General features: G+C 42.7%; 1 protein-coding gene across 10 annotated transcripts in view; it reads left to right on the top strand.

The window, feature by feature from the left end:
• ppp1r12a (protein phosphatase 1, regulatory subunit 12A) overlaps positions 1-22,731 on the top strand; it is a 202,235-nt gene that overhangs the window by 91,053 nt on the left and 88,451 nt on the right. For all 10 annotated transcript variants that reach the window (XM_080191428.1, XM_080191432.1, XM_080191433.1 and 7 more), the window contains exons 4-6: positions 16,299-16,458; positions 17,046-17,190; positions 22,097-22,171. In XM_080191428.1, coding sequence (XP_080047554.1) covers positions 16,299-16,458; positions 17,046-17,190; positions 22,097-22,171 — 380 coding nt within the window. The remainder of the gene's footprint in view (positions 1-16,298; positions 16,459-17,045; positions 17,191-22,096; positions 22,172-22,731) is intronic.

Here is a 22,731-nt window from a genome sequence, read left to right on the forward strand (position 1 = left end):
GGATGACTCAAATTTGTGGTAGTTCCAATATAATATCCTTAAGTGGACAATTTCATTAGAAAAAAATCATAGCTAAACTTTGCCATAGAGGTTACCTTTGTTGAAGCTAAATGACCTTGCTTTCCAAAAGCAAAATACTGTGCTTGAAATCTGAAAAATGAGAGAATGCTGGAGAAACTGAACAAGTCAACCTTCTGTATGGAGAGAAACAGAATGACTGTTTCAGGTTAATGACCTTGTGTCGGACCATTCTATCAAAAGCTCTGAAGCACTAATTTTGTTTCTCTCTCCACAGATGCTAACCTGTATGCTAAAAGTCTCCAGCATTTCCTGTTTTATCATGTTTTCTCATACATTTTAACATTGCGTTTGCAGGCCTGTCTTCACTTTCTTTTCTGCATTGTTGCACTGAACGTTGCTTTGCTCAACATTGTAAGCCTAAAACCCTGTTGTACTTTGACAGTAAATTCAGAAAGTGCAAAGTTCTAATGACAATCCAACAGAACTTTGTATTCATTCCAGCTAATGTGTTGTTTTGTAAATTCTGTCAGTACATTTGTGGTGACTTGGACTTCCCCAAGACATGATGCTGCAGGTTTGGATTAAGCATATAATGTGGTCTCAAGGACTGATCTGATTGCAGATCAGATTCAAGTTATTGAGGGAAGGAACTGGACCTAGCTGCCCCACATTTTTGCTGCCTCAGGTTAACAGAAGGTCAATTAGGAAGACTTTGAGTTTTCTCCCATGAGGCGCGCACACAAACTTGCACAGAAGTTACAACATGAAACAGGCTGTTTCACCCACCAATCTGTATTAATGTATATCCTCCAGACAAACAGTAGCCTTAATCTAATGCCCTGTACTGCTGTCAATTGTCCATCTAATCTTGTATTACGTGTTGACTTGGTCACAGCTTCAGTCATCAATTTCACTACTGCATTCCACACATTTAGTCTTTCATAATGTATCTTGAGTCCTTTCATTCTAGACCCCGTTACTTAAAACTGTTTTGATCTGCCCTTCATCAAAACACTGATTTAATCTTCTGTGTCTGAATGAAAACTGCACCAGTTTAAGTCTTGTTCACATTTCCTCATGAGCAGCATCTTGCTGACTGCACTCTTCCCTACTTATTGCCTTGCCATATAACTGCTCTCATTTCAAGATCCCTATTGACTCGGGATTTCGCATCTTACTGGTTTTTGGATCAGGTTGGATGGGTCGGGGCAAGCTGGTTTGGGTAGGGTCCAGGGTCATTTGGACCCTTGGGAGCATTGGAAGAAAGAGGTGCACAAGGCCAATAACCTTGGTGTGCCAGTGCAGCACCTAGCTGAAGACGTGACTGTTATTTTACTCAGTTGATGATTAATATTCAGCTTAAATCATGTCTGTTTTGTGGACATGGCTGTCTTTCATATAGCCGGATTTGAGACAATGTACCTATTTGCTCCATGAATCTGAACTCTCCCTCGACTCTGCCACATCACACAGTTTTTATAAGAGCATAAGAACATAAGAAATAGGAGCAGGAGTAGGCCATCTAGCCCCTCAAGCCTGCTCCGCCATTCAACAAGATCATGGCTGATCTAAGTAGATCAGTTCCACTTTCCCGCTTTCACCCCATAACCCTTAATTCCCTTGTCTATCAGAAACCTATCTACTGACTTAAATATATTCAACAAGGAGTAGCCTCCACCACTTCAGTGGGCAGAGAATTCCAGAGACTCACCACCCTTTGAGTGAAGAAGTTCCTCCTCAACTCCGATCTAAACTGCACCCCCCCCCTTCTCTGCACTCCCTCCAAGGCCAATATATCCTTTCGAAATGCGGCGACCAAAACGGCACGCAGTACTCCAGTTGCGGCCTCACCAGTGCCCTGTGCAGTTGCAGCAAGACCTCCTTGCTTTTATATTCTATCCCCCTCGCTATAAAGGCCAACATTCCATTTGCCTTCTTGATCACCTGCAGACTGGGTTTTTGCGATTCATGCACAAGGACCCCCAGGTCCCTCTGCACTGTAGCATGCTGCAGTTTTTCACCCTTTAAATAATAATCCCTCCTACTATTATTTCTACCAAAATGGATAACCTCACATTTGCTAGCATTATACTCCATCTGCGAGGTCCTCGCCCACTCACTCAGCCTATCCAGATCTCTGCAGACTTTCCGCGCTTTCCACGCAATTTGCTTTACCACTCATCTTCGTGTTATCAGCAAATTTTGTTACCCTACACTCAGCCCCCTCCTCCAGATCATCTGTGTAAATGGGCCAGGAAATGGCAAATGGAATTTAATGTTGGCAAGTGTGAGGTGGTCCACTTTGGTAGAAATAATGGTAGGAAGGACTATTACTTACGTGGCGAAAAACTGCAGCAGGCGACGGTGCAGAGGGACCTCGGGGTCCTTGTGCATGAGTCGCAAAAACCCAGCTTGCAGGTGCAGCAGGTGGTCAGGAAGGCGAATGGGATGCTGGCCTTCATAGCGAGGGGGATTGAATATAAAAGTAGGGAGGTCTTGCTGCAGCTGTATAGGGCATTGGTGAGGCCGCAGCTGGAGTACTGTGTGCAGTTTTGGGCGCCGCACCTGCGCAAAGATATTTTGGCCTTGGAGGGAGTGCAGAGGAGGTTTACTAGGCTGATACGGGAGTTGAGGGGGTTGAGCTATGAGGAGAGGCTGAATAAACTAGGCTTGTACTCGTTAGAGTTTAGAAGAATGAGGGGAGATCTCATTGAGACGTATAAGATGATGAATGGGATGGATAGGATAGAGGTGGAGAGACTCTTCCCGCTCAAAAAAGAGCGGGAAGGACTAGGGGGCACAGCCTCAAGATAAAGGGGGGGCGGTTTAGAACGGAGTTGAGGAGGAACTTCTTCACTCAAAGAGTGGTGAATCTCTGGAATTCTCTGCCTGTTGAAGTGGTGGAGGCTGCCTCGCTAAATATTTTTAAGAAGCGGGTTGATGGGTTTTTGATAGGCAAGGGGATTAAGGGTTATGGGGAGAGGGCGGGAAAGTGGAACTGAGCCACGACAGATCAGCCATGATCTTATTGAATGGCGGGGCAGGCTCGAAGGGCTGGATGGCCTACTCCTGCTCCTATTTCTTATGTTCTTATGTAAACAGTTGAGGCCCCAACACCGATCCCTGCGGCACTCCACTAGTTACCAGCTGCCAACCAGAATAGCACCCACTGATTCCGTTTTTCCTCCACTTTGAAGCGTATTCATTACTTTTTTTTTCCCCACTGGCAAGCCATCTTACATTTAAGTTCATTTATTCATTACAAATAAGGCTTACACTATCACTGCAATGAAGTTACTGATAAATTCCCCTGGTTGCCGTACTCTGGTACCTGTTTGGGTCAATGCACTACATTAATATCAGCCAAGATATCCACTAACCCAGCACTGCACTTGTTTTAGTAAATATTGTGGGCTATTCTTAAGCTAACCTCTTGCTGTGTTCTCTGAATGCAGGTGTCGTATTCTGGTCTTTGCTTTGCCTTTGTGTTTTCATTTTCCTAGAGGCAGTTGAAGAAGTGAATGCATCTGTCTAGCATCTTTATTTTATCATTTAGAAAAGACTGTAGTTCACGAAGTAAACAGATTTGAAGCATGATGACTGTTGAAGAGGATAACAGTTGCTCTGGGTATAATAAGCTCATGCAAACAGTGTGGTGAAAGGTCAGTTAATCTTTGTGGTTGGGGCACCAAGAGAATTTTCTGGTGGCCTAACCACAAAATTGTGCACAAACCAATGATTTATTTCATTGTCTTTCTGAAACCTTGAGAGCCAAGTGAGATTTTTATCATCTGCCTGAGCCACAAATAGGCACACAGGATCTTCATTTGCTATCAAAAGAATAGCATTCGTAGAGTACAGCACTGAAATGTACCCCAAATTCCTGAAATGATGCTAGAACACTCTGAAATTTGGGCATGAAGATGACATCAACTAAGCAACTTGGCATCAAAACGCCAAGTTACCAGCCACCATTAGCAACGGGGTGTATTGTTTTAAGACTGGACTCCCTATAATATGGATTAAGCGTCGGGTGCCTTTTGCAAGGATATGTAACATTTTGATTTTCCTGTTGGGGTACCTCCATTTGCATGGGATGAGGGATTTGACGAGGATTTGAATCTCATAATTTTGGATGAATTTAAGAAACAGGAGTAATCCACATTTCATTCAGATAATCCTTGAATCTATAAAAAGGCACTCATTATATGTCTTTGATAAAGTGCAAATGGTTGGGAGCATCAAGTTTCTAGTTGTCCAGATCAACAACAACCTGTCAGGGCCCCCTCATGCTGACGCTGTAGTTAAGAAACCCACCAATGCCTCTACTTCCTCAGAAGACTAAGGAAATTTGGCATGTTAGCTACATAGAACATTACAGCGCAGTACAGGCCCTTTGGCCTTTGATGTTGCGCCAACCTGCGAAAACCCATCTAACCTACACAGTTCTAATATCATCCATATGTTTATCCAATGACCATTTAAATGCCCTTAATGTTGACGAATCCACTACTGTTGCAGACAGTGCATTCCATGCTCTTACTACTCTCTGAATAAAAACTGCCTCTGACATCTGTCCTGTATGTATCACCCCTCAATTTATAGCTATGTCCCCTTGTGCTAGCCATCACCGTCCGAGGAAAAAGGCTCTCGCTGTTCGCTCTATCAAATCCTCGGATTGTCTTATATCTTTCTATTAAATCACTTCTTAACCTTCTTTTCTCCAATGAGAGCAGCCTGAAGTCCCTCAGCCTTTCCTCATAAGACCTTCCCACCATACAAGGCAACATCCTTTTACATCTCCTCTTCACCCTTTCCAATACTTCTACATCCTTCCTATACTCTCTCCATGTTTTACAAATGCACCATTGAAAGCATTCTTTCTGGTTGTATCACAGCTTGGTATGGCTCATGCTATGACCAAGAAACTATGAAGGGTTGTGAATGTAGCCCAGTCCGTCATGCAAACCAACCTCTCATCCACTGACGCTATCTACACTTCCTGCTGCCTCAGAAAAGCAGCCAGCATAATCAAGGACTCTATGCATCCCCGATATCTCTCTCACCTTTTTCCATTGGGTAAAAGATAACAAAAGTCTGAGAACACATACTAATCGCTCAAGAAAACTCATTCCCTACTGCCACCAGACTTTTGAATGGACATATATATTAAGCTGATCTTTCTCTTCACCCTATCTATAATTGCTACATTGTATTCTGCACTCGGTCCTTTCCTTCTCCTCTATGTATTCTGAACAGTATGTTTTGTCTACAAAGCGCACAAGAAACAATACTTCTCACTCTATTCCAATACATATGACAATAATAGATCAAATTGTAAGCAATTGAAACAAGCACTTAAAATAAGTTTTAGTTAAGTTTGAAATTTATTTTGGGCAAGTATTATTTGGCATGATAATTTGGAAAATATATTTCTTTAGTCTGTCCTTGCCACACTCAATGGGTGAAGAGTTTTAGCTTATTTAGAGTTAACGTTCTTCAGTTCCATGTAATAAAGTCCAAATCATCATCAATCCATCGCAGGGCACGTGTCCACTGAAATATGGATTATCTGGCAAGTGTTTCCTGCATTTACACAAAACGTGATGCTGGAAAATCTCAGCAGCTCTGATGGCATCTGTGGTGCGGGAATAGAGTCTGTGTTTTGAGTCTGGATGACCCTTCATCAGAGCCAAGGCTCTGGTTCTGATGAAGCGTCTGTTGAAATTTTGGCTCTATTCTCTCTGCAGATGCTGTTAGATCTTATGACGTTTTCCAGCATTTTGTGTTGTTGTTTCAGATTCCTGCGCCCACAGTATTTTGCTTTGATTTCCTATGCTTAGTTGGCTTGAGTCAACCTGTGCCACACTTGGATCAGATTGAGTCGGGGCTGCTTCTGAATGACTGCACTTCACTGGGATCTGGAAAAACTCCAGTGAGCGAACATCACTCCTTTCTGCTTTATCACAGCAATAGTCCCAGATGGGCTGAGCTGCTGAAACTTCTCATTCCTGTGGATAAATTTAGGGGTGCACATGTCCTCCTGGAAATTAGGCACTGTTCCACAAAGGAAAAAGTTGAAAAAAGCTTTTTGAATTTGCCATCCTGAAAGATGTCATCTTTTATGGAAAAATTAGCAGCTTTCTTGGTCCTTTGCAGTGCGGTTTTTCACAACTTGCCCTATTGGGGGTCTAATTTATGATCTCTGAGTTCACTACTAGGTTGCTGTGCCTACTGTGTTGTGGCTCATGTTTCCTTCGTGCAGTCATCTATAGTAAATCAGCCTTTTGACAATAATGTCTAAATTGACCATTTAATGCTGCTGAACCCTTGGACATTCACTGATTTAGACTTGTTCAATGTATTCATGAGGTAAGAGTGCAAAAGACAATGGGCATGTATCAAATCTGAGAACAGGAAATGCGCAGTATGTAAAGTGGGAGAGGTTACCAATTTGGGTGTCAGCAGCATTTTCTAGCTCTTGCTTCTGGTTACCACTGGTCTTAAGCTTTCCATGTCAACTACTTTTTGTTATGTATTTGGAGATTGTCAGCTTCATGACATGTTCAGCGACCTGTTGGAACCTGGCTGAGGAGAACCTGTAAGAACTTTGTATATCATTCAGTGAGAATGAAGGACAGATTAAGATGTAGCATCATGCTACACTGATGAAATTCTGTTCTTCCATGTCTTGCAACTTGTATTGATCAATCTTCAAATAATCTACGTAGTATGAAAGGAATATTCTTCGAAACAATGATGCTATGATTTCACCTATAATCTCCTCAGCTTTATAGATAAGACAGACCGGTATTAACTTGGCTGATATGATAGCACTGTTGCCTGATTCAGAATGTCATGGGTTCTCTAGGCCTTTTCCGTTCCTCAGTAATCTAATCAAGCTTTCAGTACCAAAGCAATGCTGTATTGTTTTTCAAATGGGATTATTCAAGGCCTTTGTCTGCCTGCTGAGTCCGGATGGTCTTCCAAAGCAATTTAAGGAGAGTAGTAGATTTTGTATTTACGAACCTCATCAAATAAATTCACAAGTTCTTTGTCCAGTTATTATTTGTGTAAATCATATTATTGCATTCCAAAGAAACGCTGCACGTTGGTATTGATTCGGAATATTTTTGAGTTGTGATAAGAATGAGTGTTTTATTTTGATTGGTGAGCCCCATTGTTCAATTGTTATTAAATTTGACATGCAAGTCGAGCCTTTAGTTACCTTCAAACCTATTTTAATTTATGCTATTTGAAAGAATTTCACTGCAGGGAAACTTGTTTTTCTTCTGTTCAAACCCAGCAGCATGCTATGTCGCCCTCTGCAGGCAATTTTTCCAACTCTCTCTCAGGTCTTTGTCACCTAAGCCTGGAAAATAAAATTTATGGCATAATAGAGTATTGCATCGTAATGCAGTGTGGTTTCTCAATTCAGTGACAAATGTATTGCCACACAAGTTGTCCCAGTAATAATAGGAAAAAAACCTCCTTGAAATTAGGAAATATTTCATATTGAGCATGTGTCTTTCACTGGATCCACATTGCTGAAAGTTTTTTTAATACACAAGTGCGGACAACATATTGTTTGTCAAGGCTTATGGAATAGAAAAAGGGTAGTATCCAATTGGATAACAAAATTGGCTCGAGGACAGAAAGCATCATGTCATGAGATGGTTGTTTTTTGGATTAGAGAATGGTTAACAGTAATGTTTCCTAAGTGCCAATGCTAGGACACTGTTTTTGTTTGCTACATATTAATGACTTTTACCCTGGAATATTGAGTAGAATTTCAATACTTGACGATGATATCCAACTTGGAGTGTCAGAATGATACCAGTTGACTGCAGCAGGATGGAGGCTGCAGGAATAGATAGGTATGTGGGTGATGGAATTCAGTACTGAGGAGTGTGAGGTAATACTCGTTGGCAGAAGGGATGCAAGGGTGCGAGGTTAGTTAGGATGTTGGGTTGTAAAGGCTGGGTTGTTTTTGGAACAAAGGAGGTTGAGGTGAGCTTTGATCGAGGTGTACAAGATTATGATGGGTTTAGGTAAGGCTCAAGGGGAAACTCAGAGGAAGGTGGTTTGGTTGTTCAAGGTCAATCATCTTAGCCCTGGGACATTTCTGCAGGAGCTCCTCAGGGTAGTGTCCTCGGCCCAAACATTCTCAGCTGCTTCATCCCAGACTTCTCTCCATCAGGTCAGAAGTGGCGATGTTTTACTGATGGTAATATTCAGCCCCATTTGCAGCTACTCAGTTGGACCCCATGTGTAGCAAGACCTGGCCGGTAGTCAGGCTTGGAATGATAAGTGACAAGTAACATTTCATGGAATCCCAACAGTACAGAAGAAGGCCATTTGGCTTATCGAGTCTCCGCCAATGACAATCCCACCCATGCCCTTTTCCTGTCACCCCACGTATTTGCTCTTATGGTCACTTTTGACACTAAGGGTTAATTTAGCATGCCAATCAACCTAACCTGCACATCTTTGAGCTCTGGGAGGAAGCAGAAGCACCTGGAGGAAACCCACGCAGATGCGGGGAGATTGTGCAAACTTGACACTATGACCCAAGGTCAGAATAGAACCTGGCTTACTGGTGCTGAGGCAGCAGTGCTAACCATCGTGCCATCATGCTGCCAGGCCCATTGAGAGAATCCAACCATTTCCACATGACGTTCAATTTAATTACCATTATTGAGTCACCCACTGCCAATCTCCTGGGGGTGATACCCGTGACGAGCTATAAAAAAGGCCACGGCTACAAGAGTAGGTCAGAGACTGGGAATTCTGCAGAGAGTAATTCACCATCTGATTCCCAAAACCTGCCCACCATTTACAAGGCACAATTTGAGGATTGTGATGGAATGTTCTCCCATTCTCTGGATGACTGCAGCTCCAACAATACTCATGAAGCTCAACATCATCCAGCACAGAGCAGGCCGCTTGATTGGCACCCCATCCACCACCTTGAACATTCAGCCCCCTAATACCAATTCACAGTGGCAGCAACGTGTGCCATCTACAAGAGGCACTTCAGCAACTCACCCTGGCTCTCTAGAGGTTATCTTCCAAATCCACAACCTCCACCGCCTTAAAAGATAAGGACAGCAGAGGCATGAGAACACCACCATCTGCAAGTTTTCCTCCATGTCTCAGACCATCTGAACTGAGGAATATGTTGAGGTTCCTTTATTGTCACTGGATCAAAATATTAAAATTCCTGCTCAAGTAGCACTGTGGGTGTAACTACAACACATGGACTGCAGAAGTTCAAGAAGCTCACCGCCACCACCTCGAAGGCAATTAGTGATGGGCAATAAATGCTGGCTTAGCCAATGAAACCCATGTCCTGTAAATGAATATTTGAAAAGAACTCAAAAGCAATTTCTTCCCTTTGCTGATGGTGCAAAGGCGAGGTGACTTGAATTTAACATTTTGGATGCAAGGGAGAACATGGAAGAATTTGAATTAAAAACAAATTACTTATTAGTGTCACATGTAGGCTTACATTAACCCTGCAGTGAAGTTATTGTGTAAATCCTCTAGCTGCCACACTCCGGCGCCTGTTCGGGTACACTGAGGGAGAATTTAGCATGGCCAGTGCACACTAATCAGCATGTCTGTCGGAATGTGGGAGGAAACTAGAACACCTGGAGGAATCCCATGCAAACTTGGGGAGAATGTGCAAACTCTGCAGTGACCAAGGCTGGAATCAAACCTGGGTACCTGGTGCTGTGAAGCAGCAGTGCTAGCCACTGTGCCACCTGAAATCTCTGCCCACAAGGTTGAAAGTGGAAACATCAATGATTATAAACCAAAATTGGATGGACACGTGAAAGAAATAAACCTGCAGGGTTATGGGAATGAAGTGGGGACGAGCAGTGATTGGATTGCTCCATGTGGAGCCAGCATGAACTCTTCAGGCTGAATGGCGTCCTCCTTTGTTTTATTGGCTGTGACCAGAGAATTTTGAGGCATTTTGAGTTGAAATGGTCCATGGCTTGATTTAATACCTGCCAGACTGGTCATGATAATGAGGGGGAGGAGGTAAGAGAAAAGTGAATGGCAACAGCTGTGGGGTTTGGGAGGATCAGGGTGGCTAGTGACGTTTGATTCCACAGTTACTTGAATTGAAGTGCCTGGCAACATTTTAGTGATGAAGGCTCTGAATAGTTACAAGTTGCTGTTGAATATCTAATGGCCAGAAACTAATGACATGAAAGACTAATATTCCAAGGTCCAGAAATAGGGAACGAGAGTAAAAGAATGATCGTGTAGTCATTGTGTGTGTGCTGGCAGCAGTTTGAGTTCTGTGTACAGTTTTGAATCTCAGAATACTCAAGTACATCCCACAAGAGCAGGAATGTACTCCTGATGCTGCATGAGACTCTGAGACTCCTTTTTAGAATATTGTGAGCAGTTTTGGGCCCCGTATCTAAGGAAGGATGTGTTGGCCTTGGAAAGGGTCCAGAGGAGGTTCACAATAACATCCACTGGAATGAAGAGCTTGTCATATGAGGAAAGGTTGAGGACTCTGGGTCTGTCCTTGTTGGAGTTTAGAAGGATGAGGGAGATTCTTATTGAAACTTACAGGATACTGCGAGGCCTTGATGGAGTGGACGTGGAGAAGATGTTTCCACTAGTAGGAAAAGCTAGAACCAGAGGGCACAACCTCAGGCTAAAGGGATGAGCCTTTAAAACAGATGAGGAACTTCTTCAGCCAGAGAGGAGTGAGTCATCTGTGACACTGTTTGCCGCAGGAGGCTGTGGAGGCTAGGTCATTGAGTGTCTTTAAGGCAGAGATTGATAGGTTCTTGATTAATAAGGGGATCAGGGGTTATGGGAAAAAGGCAGGAGAATGGGGATGAGAAAAATCAGCCATAATTGAATGGCAGAGTAGACTTGATGGGCCGAGTGGCCTAATTCCGTTCCTATGTCTTAGGGTCTTATGGTCGTTAGTGCATTGGTGATGGAGACAGTATTAAGGCGATGGATCGGGTGCTGATCATTTGGGTTGTTTTATTTTGGATGGTGTTGAGCATCTTGTTCTGTGGGAACTGCATTCGTTTAGACAACTGGAGAGGATTTAAAATCCTGACTCCTCTCTTGGATATTGGAGAGGCACTGGGATATTTGTGGGTGTGTTACTGGCTGTTGTAGCCACAGTATTTCTGTGGCTGATCCAGTTAAGTTTCTGGTCAGTGATGACAACTAGACTGTTGATGGCTGGGTATTCAGTGATAATACTGTTGAACATGAAGGGAGATAGTCAGTTCGATTCTCTCCTGGTGAGTGATTATTGCCTTTCACTTATGTGGTGTGTTTAATGTTTGCCTCTGATCAGCCTGAGCCAGAATGCTGTACAGATCTCGCTGCATGGATCACTTCAGTGTCTAGCAGATTGTGGATACGACTTAACTCCAGTTCTTGACGTAATAAAACCGACTCTTGATGACATTGCACAAGACAGATGGCTTTCGTTTAATGTCTCGTCTAAAAACATGGCTCCTCCGACAATGCACCATTCTCCTATCAGAATGTTGTCTCCGCCTGGATTGTGTTCAAAATTCTGGAGCCGTGAATTTATAACTTTGACGAGTGAGTGACACGAGGCTGGATAAGAATGACTGCTCTAAAATGGTGCAAGAAGATTAGTTGCATTTGTGGGAAGTTTTTCTCTTGCCTGAATCTAGATATTAGGCTGTTCTAATGTGTTGAATGTTACTATCATCGACTATATAGAAAATGTATTGCATGTTCAATCTATGATAAGCTTAATGTTGGACAGGTGTGACTGAGTTCTTTGGAAGATGTAACTTCTATTGCAACTTTGATTTATTGTCATGCTGCTTTCATTGAACTTAGCCCACCAGGCTCTTCATCTTGACCATGTAACTGCAGCTGGATATTGGAGATCAGGCAATCCTTTAATGGGGAAGGAGAAGTTAGCATTGGATCTTGAACTTGAGCTTGCAGCTGGCTTTAACTGGTTTCCTCTCCTTTGCTGTATATGTCTGCTTTGCAGCTTCAGGATGTTATAGTTAAGCATCGTTGTTTATCCTTAAGTTGGGAGGGGAACGAGGATATCCCATCTCTTCGATGGGATTGTATTTATAATTCTATTCTGGAGATTACTGTTTCATATATTCTTAAGCATTTCCCAAGCACTTGTATTTGATTAATGATGTTGTATGTCTGCAGCACATGAGAATAACAAACAGCCCTATTTTAGAATTGGGCTCAAACCTTTAACTTAGCAGTTAAAGTTTCCCTCTAATAGTTTTTGTGGAGTTGTGTGGGTGATTTGGTTAAATGCACGGGCCCAATAAATGTTCCTGTGCTGTTGTGGATGTGCTGTAATATAAAGGAGTCCAACTGATCAAGATCTGCATGGGGACATTAAGACTGCGCATTTTAGAAAAAAACGTTATTTGCTGTCTTCAGGTTGCTATATGTTTTGCATTCTGTGAAAGGGATTTGTAAAGTGTACTGGTATTATATGTGCTGCACCATGGAAAAAGGGTTTAAGTACATGTTAGGCACACAGACATTAGCTATGGCAGTTTTTTTGGTTAATGCTGTGTTGTGGGTGAGGTTGGTAAACTGCATTTATTCTTCATTGGCAGCACCTCAGTTGAGCAGGACTTGCTTCTACTTCGGGGAGGTGGCTGAATAGTCTAATCTTGGAGCCGCAGGTTTGGGAGGTGGTGTCTAGTTTGAGTAGGTGGGTGGGACTCTCTGGATTCTGCGTTCTGTTTCCAGTGTTTACAATTGGACACCACAAGCTGCAGCTGGGCAGAAGCTGCACTGACAATGAGGGAGGAGCCCTTTAGCCATGGGGTTAAAGGCAGTTAGAGAATTCTCAAGATTACCTTTGCCAGGACGGAGAGAAGGGAAATCCCTTTGTAATTTCTGCAGTTGGACCTGTCTTGTTTCTTGAAGATAGTCATAATTAAAACATCTGCTGGCATGTTCTCTTCCTTCCACACAAAGGTAATGAGATTGTGGATTCTTGTCAAGAGTACCTCTCCGCCTCATTTTAATGTTTCAGCAGGGATTCTACCTGTGCAGAAGGCCTTGTTGATTTTCAGCTGTTGAATTTTGTTTTTTTCCTCGTGGTGAGCTGGGTTGCGTTGGGACGATAGGTAGAATTATATAGCATTTGCAACACAGAATCAGGCCATTGAGCCCAACCAGTCTCAGTTTTTAAGCTTACATGAGTGTTCTCCGCTCATTACTTGACCAACCTTGTCAGTGTACTTCATATTCCTTTTTCCCTTGTGTCTATTAACTTCCACATAGAACCAATACATTTATTTGCCACAAATCACTCCACATGGTAGAGAGTTCCCAACCACAGACTGGATGAAGGTGTTTCTCTTGAATTTCCTGTTGTGATTTATTGATTTTCTTATATTTATGGATCTGAGTTTTAGGTTTCCCTGAAAAGAAATCCTTAAATTTTATCAGGTCACTTTTGTGACTTGATGTAGGCTCATGGTTGAGGTATTGCTCCTACACCAGTGATGAATATAACCCATCATGATGGGGAATTTCACACTAACTTCATTGCACCACAAGCCTTACTTGTGACAAATAAATCTTATTTTTACTTTATGGTTGAACAGGTTGGGACTCAATTTCTATGGGAAAGAGAAGTTTGACATTTGGGGAGGCAGTGGCCTAGTAGTATTATTGCTAGGCTATTAATCCAGAAACTCAGCTAACGTTCTGGGGACCCGGGTTCAAATCCCTTCATGGCAGATGGTGGAATTTGAGTTCAATGAAACAGATCTGGAATTAAGAATCTTCTGATGACCATGAAACCTTTGTCGATTGTCGGGAACATAGAACATAGAACACTACAGCACAAACAGGCCCTTCGGCCCACAAGTTGCGCCGATCACATCACCTACCAACCTACAGACCTATCTATAACCCTCAATCTCATTAAACCCCATATACTCATCCAGAAGTCTTTTAAAAGACCCCAGCGAGTTCGCCTCCACCACCACTGACGGCAGCCGATTCCATTCACTCACCACCCTCTGAGTGAAAAACTTACCCCTAACATCACTTCTGAACCTCCCTCCCCGCACCTTAAATCTGTGTCCTCTCGTAGCGACCATTTCAACCCGGGGAAATAGCCTCTGAGAGTCCACCCCATCTATTCCTCTCAACATTTTGTAAACTTCTATCAGGTCGCCTCTCAACCTTCGTCTCCAGGGAAAAGAGACCCAGCTCCCTCAACCCAACTTCATAAGGCATGCCTCCCAGTCCAGGCAACATCCTTGTAAATCTCCTCTGTACCCTTTCAATAGCTTCTACGTCTTTCCTATACTGAGGCGACCAGAACTGTGCACAGTACTCCAAATGAGGCCTGACAAGGGTCTTATAAAGTTGCAGAGTGTAATGAAAACATTTGCATCATCGATGGAGACGGGAGAGGTTCAGGAAGATTGGAGGATTGCGGATGTGGTTCCTATTTTCAAGAAAGGGAACAGGGATAGCTCAGGAAATTACTGACCGGTGAGTCTGACCTCAGTGGTTGGTAAGTTGGAGAGGATTCTGAGGGACAGGATTTATGAGCATTTAGAGAAGTTTTGTATGATCAGAAATAGTCAGCACGGCTTTGTCAAGGGCAGATCGTGCCTTATGAGCTTAGTTGAGTTCTTTGAAAATGTGACTGAACACATTGAAGGAAGAGTGGTGGATGTGGTTTACATGGACTTCAGCAAGGCGTTTGATAAGGTCCCCCATGCAAGACTTCTTGAGAAAGTGAGAGAGCATGGGATCCAAGGGGCTTTGGCCTTGTGGATCCAGAACTGGCTTGCCTGCAGAAGGCAGAGTGTGGTTGTGGACGGGTCTTTTTCTGCATGGAGGTCGGTCACCAATAGAGTGCCCCAGGGATCTGTTCTAGGACCCTTGCTGTTTGTCATTTTCATAAAGGACCTGGATGAGGAAGTGGAGGGATGGGTTAGTAAGTTTGCCGATGACACGAAGGTTGGTGTTATGGATCGTCTGGACGGATGTCAGAAGTTGCAGCATGACATAGATAGGATGCAAGACTGGGTGGAGAAGTGGCAGATGGACTTCAACACGGATAAATGTGTAGTGGTCCATTTTGGCAGGTCCAATGGGATGAAGGAGTACAATATCAAGGGTAGGAGTCTTAGCAGTGTTGAGGAGCAGAAGGACCTTGGGGTCCAGGTCCGCAGGACTGTTAAATTGGCCTCGCAGTTGGAGGATCTGGTCAAGAAGGCGTATGGTGTACTGGCCTTCATTAATCGAGAGATTGAGTTTAGGAGTTGGGAGGTAATGCAGCAACTTTATAAGACCCTTGTCAGACCCCACTTGGAGTACTGTGTGCAGTTCTGGTCGCCTCACTACAGGAAGGATGTGGAAGCTACTGAGAGGGTGCAGAGGAGATTTACAAGGATGTTGCTTGGATTGGGAGGGTATGCCTTAGGTTGCGGGAGCTAGGTCTCTTCTCCCTGGAGAGACGCAGGTTAAGAGGCGACCTGATAGAGGTTTATAAAATGTTGAGAGGTATAGATGGGGTGGATTCTCAGAGGCTATCTCCCAGGGCTGAAATGGTCGCTACGAGAGGGCACAGGTTTAAGGTGCTGGGAAGCAAGTACAGAGGAGATGTTAGGGGTAAGTTTTTCACTCAGAAGGTGGTGAGTGAGTGGAATCGGCTGCCGTCGGTGGTGGTAGAGGCGAACTCGCTGGGGTCTTTTAAAAGACTTCTGGATGAGTACATGGGATTTAATGGGATTGGGAGTTACAGATATTCTGTGGCCTGGAAGGTATGGATATGATCGGCGTAACTTGTGGGCTGAAGGGCCTGTTTGTGCTGTAATGTTCTATGTTCTAAGTCCTGATTTCAAGAAAAGCACTGGAATGCAGTTCCTTCCTTTGTTCCTTATGTCATGATCCTAAGGGGAATATAAATCAAAGGTAAGTTGGATGTCATTTATTATATGCAGACAACTGCACAAGCAACATGAATAACTTTTAATCAAACATTAATCAATTTTCATTTCATAAAGACTTGATTTTGTATATATTAATGCAGTCTGCTCTGTAGAGCAGTAGCCCATATAGATATTTGGCCATATTTTAGGTATTCATGTTTGAGTTTTATGTGTTAAAGCATATACTTGCGTTTACAGTGTATATTAGATCCTGATTCTTAAATATGCTAAGTTTTGTGAATGTCATGTGTGTTCAGTCTTGGTTAGGTGTGTGGGTAACCTGTTTTGTTTGTTTAGGGGTGGATATAGAGGCAGCTCGGAAAGAAGAAGAACGAATAATGCTTCGAGATGCTCGGCAGTGGTTAAATAGTGGTCAGATAAATGACAATCGACATCCCAAATCTGGAGGAACAGCTCTTCATGTCGCTGCAGCTAAAGGCTACACAGAGGTTTTAAAGTATGTACATAAAACAAAACTGTATTCAAAAGTAAATAAAGAAATGAAATGAGCAAATTGTGGAACAAATGGAAAAGGAACCTATGTGCCAGCGAACTACTGTAGCTAAAATGACTGCTTCGTAGCCTCATAGATATTTGGGGGTGGGAGAGTCCATGATGTTTGCACGCTTTAAACAGGTGCGTGCAACTCAATTACTCATTGTTTATTTTTAGGAAATATTGCTGGTGGTTCAAGGCAGTTAAAATGTTGAGAATTTGTAAAACATGGAACTCTGAACATGGAGTTGAAATATGTGAATTGAAGATGGTTGTAAAATGCACCAACTTATGGTTACTTGGTTGAGTGAGCTTGTACCGTTAGCATGTTCTTACCTTGTAGATGCTACGAGGGCTTGTCTTGAAGTACATATGACCAAGAAGTGATTAATATCGTACAATTGAATCATAGCCTTTTGCCTGGGTTAGTGGCCGTCTGGCTGAATTCAACTTTTTTAAGATGTATGTTAAGCTGCTGTAACTTAGAGATAACATTTGCAGGATTTTTTTGTTGACCTTTTCAAAAGGTTACTTTTTTCAAATCCACAGGCTTCTAATCCAGGCAGGTTATGATGTAAATATCAAAGATTATGATGGCTGGACCCCACTTCACGCTGCAGCACACTGGGGTAAAGAGGAAACTTGCCGAATCCTGGTGGAAAGCTTCTGTGACATGGAGACGGTCAACAAAGTGGTTTGTTGCCAGTTAATTTTCTTGCTTTTTGTGGTAACAGTTTTAAATTTATTTTAAGTCACAAGTGTGAAGAGAAGCAGATGGTTTAAGCGATTGCAAGGCAGATTGAAATTGCAATGGTACGCAATTTGCCAGGGAAGAAAACCTTTCGCCCTTGTGTAGGCCAATGAAAAGATCATTCCTGTCCCATGATACAATGGACTCTAAATACTCTCTGAAGTGACCTGACAAACTACTGTTGTAAAAGCAATTGTTGAAGTCCACAATCACCTCAGAGGATAGGCAAAAAAACTGCACATTGTCCAGAATTTCAGTAACCTCATGAATAGGCTTTTAAACATTTCAATGTTGCAAATAAGTAGCAGTGCACGAGTATGAATTGATCTTCAAAATATATTTAATGGAAGAAAGACTTGCACTTTCATGACTTCAGGATGTCTCAAAATACTTTACAGCTGATGTACTTTGTAAATTGCAGCCCCTGTTGTGATGTAGAAAATCTGGCCACTAACTTGTACACAGCAAAATCCCACAAATGGCTATGAGATGACCAGCGAACTTGCTTTTAGTTTTAATGGAAAGTCGTCCTCTGAAATAGCTTTATGGAATCTTTTATGTCCAAATGAAAGATGTCTCAAATAACAGGTGCTTATTAGCTTAGGCTTTAGTGTCTGTTGGAATATTGATTTATTTCCTGTATTCAAGCATTGGTTAATCCTGTGATCACAGTGCTTTGGAAGGCAGTATCTGAAGATACTTTGCACTATGTCTAGTTTTTTCTCCCTCCCTGTTTTTCCTGAAAGTGTTGATTCTTTTCTGCAGTGATGTTTCACATGTGTTAGCAGCCTCTGGCAGCACTTTGAAGTGGCCATTCATCAATGCTGAGCATTGGCAGTCAATGTTGACAAGGTATTGGCGAGTAGCATGTAATGAAGAGGAAGAGCAATGATTTAAGCTGAACAGGTTGTTCTTTCATCTTTGGCTTAGAGGACTGAACGTAATTGCTGTGTTCGTATCACTGGCTGAATAAGAAAGCTCAGCACATAAATAGCCTTAATACCATGACTCATTAGGGAGGCACAGTGATTAACAGCTACCTCACAGCGCCATGGACCCAAGTTTGTTTCCCAGCTTGGGTCACTGTCTGTGTGGAGTCTACACAGTCTGTTCATAAATTGGAAGACAGAAAACTAAAAGCAAGGATGACATTCCATTTCACCTAATCACGGACTTGGCATTTTCACTCCAGTAATAAAAGGTGCATGAAGCTAAAGTTGGATTGTAACAACAGTTAGATCAGCTTCTGATAGTGCAAATGGGATTCCATATTTCTTTCGGCACAGTCTTGCAATGGCAGGTAACAGGAATGAAAGCCTGCTTCACAAAGATATGACAAGTGTTGTAGTGTAAGGGTAAATGGGGTTAATTGTTTGCTGTGAGGAGTTTAAATGTGCCTTAGATGTACTTGGATCTGATCTGATTTGATAGCAATAAAGTAGACAGCAGTTGAAATCACTATAGTAAAGTAGACCAAACTCAGTATCACACTATCAATGATCTGAGAGAGGATGGTTTCTCGATATGGTTTGAGACAATCACATTCCCTAGGATTGGCTTTGCTTTTGTTTATGGAAAACAAAAGTCAAACTTTTGGGGAATAAATGCTTTGCTTACATCTTGCATTTGCTAACCCTTGGAAAAGGCTTTGCCAGAGCATGAACATGAGAAATAGGAGCAGGAGTCGGCCATCTGGCCCTTCGAGCCTGCCCCGCTATTCAGTAAGATCATGGCTGATCTGTCGTGGCTCAGTTCCACATGCCCGCCCTCTCCCCATAACCATTAATCCCCTCTCTTATCATAAACCCATCAACCCGCGTCTTAAAAATATTTAGCGAGGTAGCCTCCACCACCTCCAGAGATTCACCACCCTTTGAGTGAAGAAGTTCTTCCTCAACTCTGTTCTAAAACCACCCCCCCCCCCCCCCCCCCCAATCTTGAGGCTGTGCCCCCTAGTCCTACTGTCCTTTCTGAGCGGGAAGAGTCTCTCCACCTCTATCCTATCCATCCCATTCATCATCTTATACGTCTCAATGAGATCTCCCCTCATTCTTCTAAACTCTAACGAGTACAAGCCTAGTTTATTCAGCCTCTCCTCATAGCTCAACCCCCTCAACTCCGGTATCAGCCTAGTAAACCTCCTCTGCACTCCCTCCAAGGCCAAAATATCCTTACGTAAGTACGGCGCCCAAAACTGCACACAGTACTCCAGCTGCAGCCTCACCAATGCCCTATACCCTATTAACCCTATGCCCTATTAATAATTGGCATTAAGCCAAAAGAGGAGTTATCAGGACAGGTGATCAAAACCCTGATCTCACGTTTAAGTTTTAAGGAGAGAATTCCAGAGCTTTGGCTAAGGTTGCTGAAAATACAGCCGTTATGGGTAGAGTAGTTAGAATCATGTGCGAAAGCCAGAGTGGAGGGGGTGTAAAGATCTTGAAGGTTGTAGGCCTGGAGATAGTTGGGGATGGGTAAAGGAGAAATTTGATTAACAGATAAAGCCAATTTTGTAATTGTGCTGCTGCTGTCTGATTTCCATGCTGACAAACCTCTTAACAGGCACTTTGTCAAATACCTTTTGGAAGTCCATGTATGACTGTCAAAGGCATTACCCCATTCAACTCTCTCCTTCGTCAACAAGCTCAAGCAAGTTAGTTTATGGCTGGCTCAACTGTACAAGTGGAGCACAACAAAGATTGGATGGGAAAATAAGGGATTCAGTGGGAAGTGGAACAGAAAGGTGTTTTGGTAACCAGGATATTGGGTTGCATTGCCAGTGGCAGAGTCAAGATTGTCACTGAGTGGCCAGTGAATACAAGTTTCAGTTTTTGCAATATTTGATTGGAAATTTCTTCTGAAATTTTGGATGTCTGAGAAGCACTGTGCTCAGGAACAGTGGGGATGTCTGAAGAAGTGATGGCAGGATACAGCTGAGTTGTCAGTGCCTATATTGAACCATATATATTTAGGTAATTTGCCTTTGTGGAATGTAGATGAAAGGGCACTAAAGATCGATAATCTAGGAACTCCACTGAGTGGAAAGAAAGACCACTGTTTCTCCAGCTATAACTCCAGTAGGCAATGAAGAAACTAAGCAAGGGCAGGTCAATCCGGTCGAATGATGGAAGAGAGACCGTGGAGGAAGATGATGTAGTCAGCTGTGTCAAATATTGCAGATGTGTTGCGAAGAATGAAAGGAGTTAGAAACCTAGAAAATAGGAGCAGGAGGAGGTCATTCTACTCCAGGTGCCTGCTCTGCCATTCGTTTTGATCATGGCTGATCAACCAAGCGAATACTTTGATCCCCTCCTCCCCCAAATCATAACCTTTAATCCCCTTTGCCTTAATTGCTATATGTAACTGCTTCTTGAAAACATTCAGTGTTTTGGCACTTTGTGTGGTAGTGAATTCCACAAGCTGACCATTCTGTGGGTGAAGAATTTTCTCCTCATCTCTGTCCTAAATCGTCTAAACTATATCCTCGGACTGTGATCCTTGGTTCTGGACACACCCAGCAGCGGAAACATCCTTCTTGCATTTATTCTGTCTAGTGCTGTTAGAATTTCGTAGGTTTCTACGAGATCCCCCCTCGTTCTTCTTAACTTGAGCAAGTGCAATCGTAACTGACTCAATCACACCTCATGTCAGTCCTGCGCTCTGATAAACCTTCTCGGCACTCCCTCTAAAGCAAGAACATCCTTCCTCAGATAAGGAGACCAACAATGCACGCAATATTTCAGATGTGGCCTCACCAAGGCCAAATATAATTACCTTTGTCGCAGTCACAAGGGATGTCATTTGTGATTCTGATGAGAGCCCTTTCAGAACTATTGCAGGGCTGGAAATCTGCTAAATTCAAATATGGAATTGTAGATTGGAAGGACAGATTTGCGAGGTGACAATACAATCAAAGACTTTGAAGAGAAGAGGGAGGTTTGAGGTGGGGCAAAGACAGATTAGGGTGAGCTCTTCTGAGGAGATGGTTTAGTGGCAGATTTAGAGTGGGAAAATGTCATTTGAGAGCAAACAAAGAACAATATTTGTGAATGTAGTGCCTCATCACTGACACCCTTCAATTATGAGTGTGTTGTGAAAGGTTTGCGGTATACACAGAAAATTGCAGCAAAGGAACAGGCCCTTCAGCCCTCCAATTCTGCACCAACCATGCTGTCCAACTGAACTGAAATCCCCAACCCTCCCGGAGACCATATCCCTCTATTCCCATCCTGTTCATGTATTTGTCCAGATGCCCCTTAAAAGTCACTGTTGTACCTGCTTCCACTACCTCCCCCGGCAGCGAGTTCCAGACACCTATCACCCTCTACGTAAAATAAAAAAACCTGCCTCGTGCATCTCCTTTAAAGCTTGCCCCTTGCACTTTAAACGTGTGCCCCTTAGTAATTGACTTTACCACCCTGGGCAAAAAGTTTCTGTACATTCACTCTGTCCATGCCCTTTGTAATCTTGTTACCCCTATCAAGTTGTCCCTCAACCTCATTGGTCCAGTGAGACCAAGTTCCTCCAACCACCACCTCATAGCTAATGCCTTCCATATCAGGCAACATCCTGGTAAATCTTTTCGATAACCCTCTCCAAATCCTACACATCCTCCTGTTGGTGTCGCGACCAGAATTGAGCCAAGTTCCAAGTGCGGCCTAACTAAGGCTCTATTAAGCTGCAACATAACTTGCCAACCTTGAAACTCAAATTTAGATAACCATGTCTTCTGAAACTGTCTGGTCTAGTTTGTGCTTTATCAACTTTTATTTTCAATTTGGTAAGTGAGTTAGTAGAAAGATTTTTCTTTTTATGTTAGATCTCTGAGACCTATGAATTTTGTATATAGGGGCAGACTGCATTTGATGTAGCTGATGAAGATATTCTTGGGTATTTGGAAGAGTTGCAAAAAAGGCAGAATATGGTAAGTACCAGTTACAAAGCAATGCTTTAACCGATCAATATTTATACTGACCGTCTCTTGTAGACAAAGTGAATCTCTTCAATATAACTTCAATAATTATTATGATTTGAATATCTATGCAATCACATAGCTTTCTGCTAAGCTAAATAAGGATGGAAAGAAAGCCTCTGGTCATTACATTAAAGCCAGCTTGCAAGTTCATATTCTGCATTCGAATAGAATTCTCAAGGATTTATCATTTAAACCAGAATTAGCATCTTTGGAAACTGGTTTTTTGGCCACCATGGAAGACACATTCCCAACCCTTTTTAGTTTTTTGTTCCAGTATGTTGAGTCGTGGTGAATGCTGTTTTGACCATTTATTGTGCACAATAAATAATGCTGTTTTTAAAATTCTTTGCAAGAAGAATCTTTGAAATTCAGATGTGCGGAATCTCTGTCTCTATATAACTTGTTCAAAAAGCCTGTGACTGCTGCCACATATAATTCTGCATGTATGTCAGTGGTCTGCTACCAGCATGTTCACTTTTGCCTGTTGCTGTCCCTTGGTGATACCGTTG

Source organism: Carcharhinus amblyrhynchos, chromosome 6 (assembly GCF_965287045.1).
Source record: "Carcharhinus amblyrhynchos chromosome 6, sCarAmb.v2.hapA, whole genome shotgun sequence".
NCBI lineage: Eukaryota > Metazoa > Chordata > Chondrichthyes > Carcharhiniformes > Carcharhinidae > Carcharhinus > Carcharhinus amblyrhynchos.